This window comes from Penaeus japonicus, unplaced genomic scaffold, assembly GCF_977035675.1.
Source record: "Penaeus japonicus unplaced genomic scaffold, GWHDUDI00000001_assembly GWHDUDI00000005, whole genome shotgun sequence".
In the NCBI taxonomy this organism is placed as follows: Eukaryota; Metazoa; Arthropoda; class Malacostraca; order Decapoda; family Penaeidae; genus Penaeus; species Penaeus japonicus.
Window position 1 is genome coordinate 4,713,032 of NW_028234407.1, and position 12,500 is coordinate 4,725,531.

Below are 12,500 nucleotides of genomic sequence, written 5' to 3' on the forward strand. Positions count from 1 at the left end.
CGGGGTCCTGAGGTTTTTCGAGAAGAGCGGTTGGAAAGGCGGGGATTATTAATAAACGCTGCGTATTTCTCGTTTTCGATGCATTTGCTTTATGTGTGTGTGTGTGCGCGGCGTGTGTGTATTTGTGTTTGTGTGTGTGTGTGTGTGTGTGTGTGTGTGTGTGTGTGTGTGTGTGTGTGTGTGTGTGTGTGTGTGTGTGTGTGTGTGTGTGCATGTAAGTGCGTGTACGTGTTAGTGCGTGTAAAGTATGTGTCTGCGTGTAAGTGTTCGTGTACGTGTAAGTATACGTGTACGTGATTGCGTACGTACATGCGTGTATACGAGGATACATCACCAACTAAACAATCCAAAACCTCAACTCCTGTCACAAAACAAACATCAAAAGAAAACAAAAGAATCCCGGAAAGGCCCCCACCAGATCCCCAAATCGAGGTCACAACTACGCCATCGAGAACGACCTCTCAGGCACAGGTCAATAACCTTCTCCCTTCCTAACCCCACGTGACCGACCTTGTGCTGACCCATTCTGACCTCCGATGGTTCTCCTTATCGACTTCGTATCAAGATATCTGATTTGTGGATGGTTTGTGGATATAAAAAGAGGAGGATTCACCATGACTTTGTTTTACTATGAATTAATCTCTTCACATGGGCGGTTTAATTATCATTCTTTGGGTACAAGAATAAAATCATGTTTGCTCTATGTTTTTCTTTCTTTCTTTCTTTCTTTTATTTTCTTTTGTGGATATTACTGCGTGAGTCTGACTGACCTTTGTCTCGTTCTCTCCCGCCTTCTATCTCGCTCCCTCTCTCTCTATCGCTCTGACTCTCTTTATTACCCTCTCAATCTTTCTCTCTCCCCTCTACCTCTCTCTCATCTTCTCCCTTAATCTCTCTACTGCCTTTCCCCTCCTCATCTTCTCCTATCCTTAATTCCCCCTCTTTCTATCTGTCTCAGTCTCTCTCAGTCTGTCTTAGTCTCTTTCTCTTTCTCTCTTTCTCTCTTTCTCTCTTTCTCTCTCTCTCTCTCTCATCTTCTCCCTTAATCTCTCTACTGCCTTTCCCCTCCTCATCTCTCTCTCTAGATCATGCAGTCATATGGATACTATTGAGTATGACTTGGATATAACACCTGTGCTTGTACGTAAGATCATAAAGAAACAGCTTCTCACTCACGGTGAAACTGAGAGAAATGTTGAGCAAGACCCAAGCAGGATCAATCATTCACAGATAACGCTATGTCCAAGACAAGGCATATCTACGGAGTCCAAACCAAGTTACGAGACAGCTTGAAGTAGTGCACGCAAACATATATACTGGGTGTATGTGTTCAACCAATGTGGGGGAACTGAATGCATGTTGTGCAGTCAGCCCTATTCACACACCTTGACCACTATGTAATGATAATGTCTCTACTGAAGAATTTCGTGAAAGGATGACCTGGTAAAACATTGTACAGTTTTGCAACATCCTTTATAGAGGACGGGCATTTTATCAGATATTTACGTAAACACAAAAAGACTTTTGCCTGTAATATGAAAATTGCAAGGGCCTCTCTAAGAGTGATTATACATGCACTTACTTTTTTATGTATAGCTTTGACCTAGCAATATTGATTGACTGGGTCACAGTAATTCCCCCTCTTTCTATCTGTCTCAGTCTCTCTCAGTCTGTCTTAGTCTCTTTCTTTCTCTCTCTCTCTCTCTCTCTCTCTCTCTCTCTCTCTCTCTCTCTCTCTCTCTCTCTCTCTCTCTCTCTCTCTCTCTCTCTCTCTCTCTCTCTCAAACACTGCAATAAAGTGTAGCTCACGACGTATATACGATGTTGCAAGAGGGTCTGTGACCTAAGCGAGCTTGCAAATTCAACAACAATCATGTCTATATGAAAGAAAAAGAAAACACAGGTCTTATCAATTCTTATCATTTTCATCATCACAAGTACCTTTTTTTTTAACTCTAATCCCTTTTATTTTTCTAAGTTCACCTGTTTAGCATAATTCAATTACGTAATATTTACACAGGTATGAAAGCAAACGTGTGTAAAAACGAACAAAAGTACGAAAGCAAATGGCACGAAAGCCAAAGGCACGAAAGCCAAAGACACGAAAGCCAAAGGCACGAAAGATAAAGACACGAAAACCAAAAACACGAAAGCCAAAGACACGAAAACCAAAAACAAGAAAGCCAAAGGCACGAAAACCAAAAAACACGAAAGCCAAAGACACAAAAACCAAAAACACGAAAGCCAAAGACACGAAAACCAAAAACACGAAAGCCAAAGGCACGAAAACCAAAAACACGAAAGCCAAAGACACGAAAACCAAAGGCACGAAAGCAAAGGATACGAATGCCAACCGGCGTAGAGGAAGGAGTCCGCTGTTCACAGGGTCAGTAAGGTGAACAAATGTTGAAGGAAAAGTGATAAAGCATGAACAAAGAAACTCAAAAACAGAACTCGTAATTTCCAGATAATTAGACCTTCACGTTTGTAACTTCTGGAAATAATGGATGTGTTTCCTGTTATACTTTTTGATTTGTAAGAAATCTGTTTGGAAAGCTTAAATAACAATAATACTGGAGATGATGATGATGATTGATGATAATGATGATAACAATAATAATAATGACGATAAAATCCTCGATAATAATAGCAATAACTACTTCAACACCATTATGAATAATACTTACATCACAACAATAATAATATGAACTGTAATAATATTGATGATCATAATAAGGATGACAATGATAACTATAATGATGATGATGATGATGATGATTATAATGATGATGATGATGATTATAATGATGATGACGATGATGATTATAATGATGATGACGATGATGATTGTAATGATGATGATAACAATAACAATAATAATAATATTAGCAACAACAACACAATAATAATAATAATAATAATAATAACAATATGAAAAACAAAAAAAATAATAACAGCAACGAAAAAAACAACAACCAACAATAATAAAAAAATAAAAGAATACAATCGGAAATAAAAAAAATAAACCACCCGAAATCCCCAAAAAATAATAACCCCCAAACGCAATTCAAGTCAAGAAACCCATTCTGTCTCAATTTCACCCCAAGGCTCCATCCAGCTTTAGGATATGTGCGATAATCGTCCTTGCGACACATGGCAATAAAGCCTAATCTCCCTCTTTGTGTGTTATGTTCTTTGTATCTGCTACTGTCCGGGTTGACAACCTCGGTGATAGAAAAGGGAAAGAAGAGAAGTGTTTACGTGCGTAGATATATACATACGCATACGCATACGCATACGCACACACACACACACACAAACACAGACACAGACACACACAGACACAGACACAGACACACACACAAACACATTAATACTAAAAGTAGCAATATCAATAGAAACAAACAGATACACATACACAAACACAAACAAACACACACACACACACACACACACACAAACACATTAATATTAAAAGTAGCAATATCAATAGAAACAAACAGATACACATACACAAACACAAACACAAACAAACAAACAAACACACACACACACACACGTACACGCACATTAATACTAAAAGTAGCAATATCAACAGAAAAAAATACCACAAATTATATCAAAACAAGTAAATAAAAAAGCGTATCACAAACAACATGACCTCATTTCTGCAACAGGGTAACGAAAAGCTCGGTCTTACAAATCTGTACCTGCAACTGAGGCAATTGCATGTAAGTACGCCACGTGCGTGAGGTCAATAAACAAATAACTAAATAAACAAATACATCCGGGGACTTACTGGAGTAAACATACGAGGAAGAAAATGGAGCGTTTGAAGTTTATTTCCAGCATTTGCATAATATATATAAATGTGTGTGTGTGTGTGTGTGTGTGTGTTTGTGTGTGTGTGTGTGTGTGTGTGTGTGTGTGTGTGTGTGTGTGTGTGTGTGTGTGTGTGTGTGTGTGTGTGTGTGTGTGTGTGTGTGTGTGTGTGTGTGTGTGTGTGTGTGTGTGTGTGTGTGTGTGTGTGTGTGTGTGTGTGTGTATGTATGTATGTATGTATGTATGTATGTATGTATGTATGTATGTATGTATGTATGTATGTATGTATGTATGTATGTATGCTATATGCACATACACACATGCAAACACACGGAAGCCAAAGGTCCCACCTAAAATAGCTCCAAGTAGCATATACCCAGGGCATTTACACACCATCCACATAGTAAATGTAAACACATACACAGTCAAAGACAAATCAGACAAGGCGACAGGCAGACAGACAGACAAATAGACACACTTAACCCCCTCAAGCAAATCCTTGAGGCTTTAATCTCAGCTCAATTTAAGGTCATTTAGGGTCATTTTAGGGTTCATTTATGTCTATTTAAGTAGGACTCATTAGAACTCGTAAAAAATAGCCATACTAAAAAAAGACTCATTTTTCAAAACTCATTAAAAAAAAAAATATATATATATATAGTGAAGGTGAAACTCGGAAATAATGAGTGACGGAATGGTGAGGGGGGGGGGGCACGCTTGCCCACCCCATGAAGGTTCATGATGGCAACTTTGGGCGTGAGCGTGGGCGTGCGTGATTGAAAAGATGATAATCGTTTTTTTTATATAAAGGAATTGACCGCCATATCTATATCTATGGTTATTTGTATTCATGAGAGAGGGAGAGATGGAGAGAGGGAGAGGGAAGAGAGAGGGGAAAGAGAGAGAGGGAGAGAGGGAGGGAGGAAGAGAGAGGAAAAGAGGGACGATTGGAGAGAGAGAGAGAGAAAGAGAGAGAGAGAGAGAGAGAGAGAGAGAGAGAGAGAGAGAGAGAGAGAGAGAGAGAGAGAGAGAGAGAGAGAGAGAGAGAGAGAGAGAGAGAGAGAAGAAGAAAGAGAGGGAGAGAGAAGAGGGAGAGAGAAGAGAGAAAAAGGCAGAGAGAAGAGGGAAGAGAGAGAAAGAGAAGAGGGAAGAGAGGCAGAGAGACGAGGGAAGACAGGGAGAGAGAAGGGGAAAGAGAGGCAGAGAAGAGAAAAGAGAGGCAGAGAGAAGATAGAAGAGAGGCAGAGAGAAGAGAAAGAGAGAGAGAGAGATGAAAAGAATAAAGAGACAGAGAGAGAGAGAGTAAAGAGAAAGAGGCAACATAAGCCCGCCTTTGAGCTGCCACCCACCTCACTCCCTCAATCCCTTCCCTTACCCCTCCCCCTCTCGCCCCCCCTCCCCCCCTTCCTCCATCTAGGCCGAGTCGTGTGAGTCACAACCATTAGTTCGCATGACACGCAATAACGCCCGTCATTTCCGAACATTCGAGAAGACTGGGCATCTCGGAGGCTTTCTAAGGATCCGGCGAACCCCTTTCTCTTGTTTTTTTGGAGTCTCGGTCAGCCTTTCTCTCTCTCTCTCTTTCTTTCTCTTTCTCTTTCTCTTTCTCTCTCTCCGTCTCTCTATCTCTATCTCTTTCTTTCTTTCTTTCTTTCTTTCTCCCTCCCTCTCTCTCTGGTTTCTCTTGTGTGTGTGTTATATCCACAACCACCACGATAAAAAATTTCTACCCCATCCCTGGTCTCCCCTTCCACTCCCTACCCACTCTTATTTGGATTTTTTGAATTCCTCGCATGTTTTCTTTAGATTTCTCTTTTTCTCTGTGTGTCTCTCTCTCTGTCTTCCTGTGTCTCTGTCTCTCTCCGTTTCTCTGTCTATCTCTGTATCTTTGTCTCTCTCTGTGTTTGTGTCTCTCTCTGTGTTTGTGTCTCTCTCTGTGTTTGTGTTTCTCTCTGTGTTTGTGTTTCTCTCTGTGTCTCTGTCTCTCTCTGTGTCTGTGCCTCTCTCTCTGTCTGTGTCTTTATCTCTCTCTGTGTCTGTTTCTCTGTGTATTTGTCACTGTGTCTGTCACTGTCTGTCTTTCTCTCTCTTTCCTTTTCCTCTTTCTCTTTTTTTTATCTCTCTCTCATCTACTGCATGATATAAATCCAAAGACCCAGACCACGAGACAATTTGGTAACCCTTCTCTACGAAAGACACAGACACGAAGACAGACACACAGACACAGACGCAGACAAACACATATCATTGTGTGTATCATTTTGATATAATTCGAGTTATCATTTGAATTTAATGGACCGGAAAGTCTACCGAACTCGAGCTTGGAATTCTACCAAAACTTATAAAAAATAAAAACGGATCTCTAAAATGGGAGACATCCAAAGAAAGAAAAAGAAGCTGACAGGCAGACAGACAGACACACTCACATATGTGTATGTGTGTGTGTGTGTGTGTGTGTGTGTGTGTGTGTGTGTGTGTGTGTGTGTGTGTGTGTGTGTGTGTGTGTGTGTGTGTGTGTGTGTGTGTGTGTAAGTAAGTAAGTGAGTGAGTGAGTGAGTGAGTGAGTGAGAGTTTGTGTGTGTGTGTGTGTTTGTTTCCCCAACAAGGCTTCCGCCTCCCAACCAATCGAAGCCCCTAGAGAGACCCCCTCCCACGCTCGCCCCCTGATGGGACGGCACCCCTCCCCCCCGGACGCGACACCGCGAGGCCTACCTTGAACTCGGGCGTGGTGTGCGTGCTGCAGGAGTCGCCGAACTCGCCCTCCATGGCCGTGAACTGGAGCTCCGTGGACTCGGTGAGGCCGACGCCGAAGAGACGCACGTGGGCGTCGGCGCCGGCCAGGACGGAGCCAGCGTAGTCGTCGTAGTCGATGCCCTTGGAGTGCTCCTCCACCCGCAGCCCCGTCACCTTGATGAGGCGCGCCGTGGCGCCGCCTGCCGCAGGGGGCGGCGCGGGTGCCACGGGGCGCTCGGAGGTGGCGCTGGCGGCATCCGAGACGCGGGTCTCGGCCGGCGCCGCCACGGGCACGGCCGGCCCCTCCTCCTTCATGAGGCTCATCATGTCGTCCGCCAGCCCCAGGCTCTCCAGGTCCTCGTCCGCGCCGCCGCCGCCGCCCGCACGCGCGCCCGCACTAGTTCTTGGCTTGTCTGTGATCTCACCTTCGGGCTTTCCGCCGTCGGGGCTAGTTCTCTCATCGCGGGCCGGGGCGCCCCGAGGGTCGTCCCCGAGCATGAGCTCTGCGGGCGGCGGCGCACTCGCCCTCTGCTCCTCCTCCTCCTCCTTTTTCTCATTCTCTTTCGCTTCCTTGTTCCCCGCCGAGGCTTTGGTCACGTTCGTCACACTCGCGGCTCCCCGCTCACTCCCCCCCGCGATCTTCCCCTTGACCCCCCCCTCGCCCTCGCCCTCGCCCTCGGCCGCGCTCACTGTCACATTCTCTTCCTCGGGGGGCGCGTCGGTCTTGCCCTTCGTGGCGCCCTGGTCGGACCCTTCAGCGGCCGCGCCCTCCCTCGGGACCGTGGCGTTGCTGCGGCCATCGAGTCCGTCGGAGGCGCTCGCGAAAACCTCGTCCTCCGGCGGCGGCCGCTCCACGCTGCGCAGGCTGTAACGGAGAGAATAAGAAAATAATCAATCCAACTGCAAGATTGCAATTCAATCAACCAATTACAAGAATAATTTCACCATAAAAGCAACAAACACCCTTCCCCCCAAAATCCCTATCTGAGGATAACTCTGCCCTATAAAAATACAATTATCCTCAATGCCATCAATTCCTCCGAGACCGTTCTTCGCAACGAGGGGTCTTGCAAGCGAGCAGCCGACATTAAAATCATAATAAAATTGATTACCGATCGCTTCGCAGTGGGCGGGCGGCCGCGCTCGTCCCATCTATCTTTCCGGCTCGATCTCTTTTCGCTGTGGCGCTCTCCCTCTCTTTCTCTTTCTCTCTCTCTTTCTTTCTCATAATAATGATGAGTAAGATGATAGTGATAACAATGGAGATGGTCGTAGTAGTAGTAGTAGTAGTAGTAGTTACAGTAGAGGTAGTAGTAATAGTAGATGATGATGATGATGATTGATGATACATCAATAATATTAATATTAATAATAATAATAATAATAATAACATTAATAATAATAATAATAACAATAATAAGAAAACAGAAAGAGAGAGAGTAGCAAGCGATAAGTCGCCCTCAACACGATCGTAAATAATAAAACCCCCCCCCCGCCCCCCCCCCCCCCAAAAAAAAAAAAAAAAAAAGCGAAGCAGATCCAACCAGGGTTTCGGATTGTATTTATATTATATTGTATCGTGCCTCTAATGTATTTGTAGGTTAGGTTAGGCTATCGTATTGTATTCTAGAGCACTGTATTTGTAAAATACTATACCGCCCTTGTACTATATTGAAACTGTACTAAATTGTACTTTATAGTAGCGCACAGTACTGCGTAATATCTAACCTATATTTAACTCTAATGTGTATGTATACGTTTCATTGAACTGCAATTGAACTGTACTTGCATTGCTTTTTATTTTTATTTATCTTATTTTATTATCTATTTATTATTTATTTATTTTATTTATTATTATTATTATTATTATTAATATTATTATTTATTTATTTTATTTATTATTATTATTATTATTATTAATATTATTATTTTATTATTTATTATTATTATTATCATTTTATTTATTATCTTATTTATTATTTATTTATTTATTATTTATTATTTATTTTTATCTTATTTTATTCTTATTTGCTATTTGCACCACCTTCAAGCATCTTGCACCGCCATGCAACCACGAGCAATAAATCCCCGTTTCCGCCGCACTTCAAACAGGGAATCATAAGTTGGCGGTTTCCTTTGATTTGATTTTCTTTTTGGAAGTTCGTTTGTTTGTGATGATGATGATGGTGATGATGGTGATGATGATGATGATGGTGGTGGTGGTGGTGATGATGATGATGATGATGGTGGTGGCGGTGGTGGTGGTGATGATAATGAATCTAGTAATAGTGATAATGATTGTATGAGTAATGGTGGTGATGATGATGATGATGATAATTACGATAATTGGTATTAATAATGATATTATTAATAATGGCGTTAATAACAACAATATTTATGATGACTATAACAATATCCAAACACTGCAAATAATAATATCAATGATAACGATAATAATAACAATAATATATCAATAATATCAAACGCCCCCTTCCCCCTCCCCCCCATTACCTTCTAACAATAAACTGACTCAAAGAATTCTTATCGAGAGAGCAATTACTATACTAATAATTCCGAAAACGTGCACATATATATTGCACGCATACATGCACACACATGGAAATACACGGATACAGTTACGCATGAACTCACTCACTCACTCACTCACTCACTCACTCACTCACTCACTCACTCACACACACACTCACTCACTCCCTTACTCCGTCTCTCTCTCTCTCTCCTTTTCTTCCTTCCCTCTCTCATGTGCATGCGCGCGCACAAACACAAACACACGTGTGACTATTCATATCTCCTTTCTATTTATAAAACACTTCTGTTTTTATTCTCACAGAGATCAAATTATACCCAGTGTAATCCGTTTAATACTGTCGTCTAGCCTGTCCAATAAAGTTCATATTGCCCTTTTTCTTTCGTAGGATCCTGTGTTTACAACCGAGGCGAGACCACGTGACTTCCTTGACGCAGTGAATCAGCTGATCGCGGATTGCGTGGCGCAGCTTGTGTTGTGTTTATGGTTTGGAGAGATTAGCCTCTGTCGTGGGGGGGGGGGGGGGCAGTGGACTATCGAAACGGAAACATGTCATTCATTTCCGCTCAGATTAATACACTTGCGTAAGGGTTCTCTCTCTCTCTCTCTCTCTCTCTCTCTCTCTCTCTCTCTCTCTCTCTCTCTCTCTCTCTCTCTCTGTATCTATCGTTCTCTTAGGTTATCAGTAACTCAACGCGCCTGTTTTGCTCACTCGCCCATTCATTATCATCACTTCCCACTCCTCCTCTTCTTCTTCATCTATTTCTGTATCCTATCCTCCCCGCTCTCTTCCCCTACCTCCCTAGTCCCTATCCCCATTCCTCCATCTTTTTCTTCTCGTTCCTCTTCTCACCTCCATTACTCCAGTTCCTCTTCCTCTTCCTACTAATACTACTATTATCCATCCTCACTGGCCTTCCCTCTCTTCCCTCATTCTTCCTCATCCTCTTCCTCCTATTCTCACTATCTCTCCCCCCTCCCCCTCCTCCTCCTATTCTCACTACCTCCCCCCACCTTCTCCCTCCTCCTCCTATTCTCACTACCTCCTCCTCCTTCCCTTCCTCCTACTCTTACTACCTCTCCCCCACTCTCTCCTCCTCCCCCCACCCTCTCCTCTTCCAATTCTCACTACCTCTCTCTCCTCCCCCTCCTCCTCCTTCCCCACTCTCTCGTACTCTCACTACATCTCCTCCTCCTCCTCCTCCTCTTCTCCCTACCTCTCCCTCCACCCTCCTCCTATTATCACTACCTCCTCCCCCTTCCCCTCCTCCTACTCTCACTACCTCCTCCCCCTTCCCCTCCTCCTACTCTTACTACCTCTCCCCCACTCTCTCCTCCCCCTCCCACTTCCCCTCCTTCTCCTACTCTCACTACCTCTCTCCCCACTCTCTCCTCCCCCTCCTCCTACTACTCTCACCAACTCTCCCCACACACTCCCCTATTCTCACTATCTCTCCCCCTCTCCCTCCTCTTCCTATTCTCACTACCTCCCCCCACCCTCTCCCTCCTCCTCCTATTCTCCCTACCTCTCCTCCCACCCTCTCCTCATCCTTTTCTCAATACCTCCTCCCCCTTCCCTTCTTCCTACTCTCACTACCTCTCCCCCTACTCTCTCCTTCTCCTCCCCACCCCCCCCTCCTCCTCCTCCTCCTCCTCCTCCTCCTATTCTCACTACCTCTCTCCCCACTTTCTCCTCCTCCTTCACTTCCTCCTCCTCCTCCTATTTTCACTCCCCACTTTCTCCTCCTCTCTCCACCCTCACCTCCTCCTACTCTCACTACCTCTCCCCCCACTCTCTCCTCCCCCTCTCCCTACACTCTCCTCCTCCTACTCTCACTACCTCTCTCCCCTCCCCCCCTCCTCCTTCCCCACCCTCACCTCCTCCTACTCTCTCCTCCCCCTCCTCCTCTTCGTCTTTCCCAAGTAATTCAAGGGCAAAGCTCCCGTTATCTCGCAGACACGCCAACCTCTGCCTCTCTCGCACTCTTTCTTTCTTTCTTTCTTTTTTTTCGCTCTCTCATTACCAACACATATGAATCTACATATACATCTGTACATGTATGTATCAGCCTTAATTTCTCTCTCTCTCTCTCTCTCTCTCTCTCTCTCTCTCTCTCTCTCTCTCTCTCTCTCTCTCTCTCTCTCTCTCTCTCTCTCTCTCTCTCTCTCTCTCTCTCTCTCTCTCTCTCTCTCTCATTCTAATTTTCCTTCCCCTTCTCTCCATCCGTCTCTCTCTCTCTTTCTCTCTCTGCTTTTTATCCACTCTCACTCTTTTTCCTCCATCATTTTCTCATATCTCTCTTTTGTTGTCTTTCGTCTCTCACGTTCTCCTCTCTTCTTAGCCTTTTCATATTACGTTTCCCTTTCCGACTTTCCTTCCTGTCCCTATTAATAGAAAATTATTATATGAAATTAAGTCGTAGCGGTAGTAGTAGTAGTAGTAGTAGTAGTAGTAGTAGCGATAGTAGTAGTAGTAGTAGCGGTGGTGGTAGTAGTAGTAGTAGTAGTAGTAGTAGTAGTAGTAGTAGTAGTAGTAGTAGTTTTAATAGTAGTAGAAGTAGTAGTAGTAGTAGTAGTTTTAATAGTATTAATAGCAGTAGTAGTAGTAGTAGTAGTTTTAATAGTATTAATAGCAGTAGTAGTAGTATCATCGTATCAATGATAGAAATATCAATATCGGTAGTTACATATAAATCAGTAAAAACAGTATATAAGAAAAACAATAGAAAAAAAACCCGACAGATGGCAGCAGCAGCGCCGCGCATGGCCGCCTCTCTTCTTACTTCCCTTCCCAAATTCCCTTTTCCTTTCGCTTTGCCGCGCCGATCTCCCACGGGCGATCGGGGGAGGAGGGGGGGGGGATAAAGCGTGATAAAGAAAGGGCTCAGAGAGATAACTAGGGATACAGTTTGATATGTGGTTACGGCGCATTTTACAAGAGCGTTTTGGTCGGTTTTTTCTCGGCGGGAAAAGCGCCTTCGAAGGGAAGGATATTTCCGGTTATATTTTTTTCTTTTGTTGCTTTCCTCCTTTTCCTTTTATCTTTTTTCTTGTTTAATTTTTGTTTCTATTTTTCTTTATCTTTATTTTTATAGTTCTCTTCGTTTTCTTTCTTTCTTTCTCTTTCTCCCTTTTCGTTTTCTTTTTGTTTGTCTTGATTTCCCTTTGGATTTTTTTTTTTTTTTTTTTGCTTTTTTACCCATCTATTTTTTTTCAATTTAACTTACTCCCCTTCCTCATCCTACGCATTCTTATACTTCTTTACCTCCTCCTCCTACTTCCTCTTTTCCTCATCCATCTTCCTCTTCTTCTTATTCTCCTCCTCCTCTTCCTCCTTTTTCTTCACCACCTCCAATTTCTTCCTCTTCCTCGTCTTCTTCCTCCACAAACTCCCCTC

At 43.5% G+C, this 12,500-nt stretch overlaps 1 protein-coding gene across 2 annotated transcripts in view; it reads right to left on the reverse strand.

Annotated features, from left to right (window-relative positions):
- The window catches only part of uex (metal transporter uex), a 240,406-nt gene that overhangs the window by 181,774 nt on the left and 46,132 nt on the right, over positions 1-12,500 (reverse strand). For both annotated transcript variants that reach the window (XM_043004514.2, XM_043004515.2), the window contains exon 2: positions 6,535-7,420. In XM_043004514.2, the coding sequence (XP_042860448.2) occupies positions 6,535-7,420 (886 nt within the window). The remainder of the gene's footprint in view (positions 1-6,534; positions 7,421-12,500) is intronic.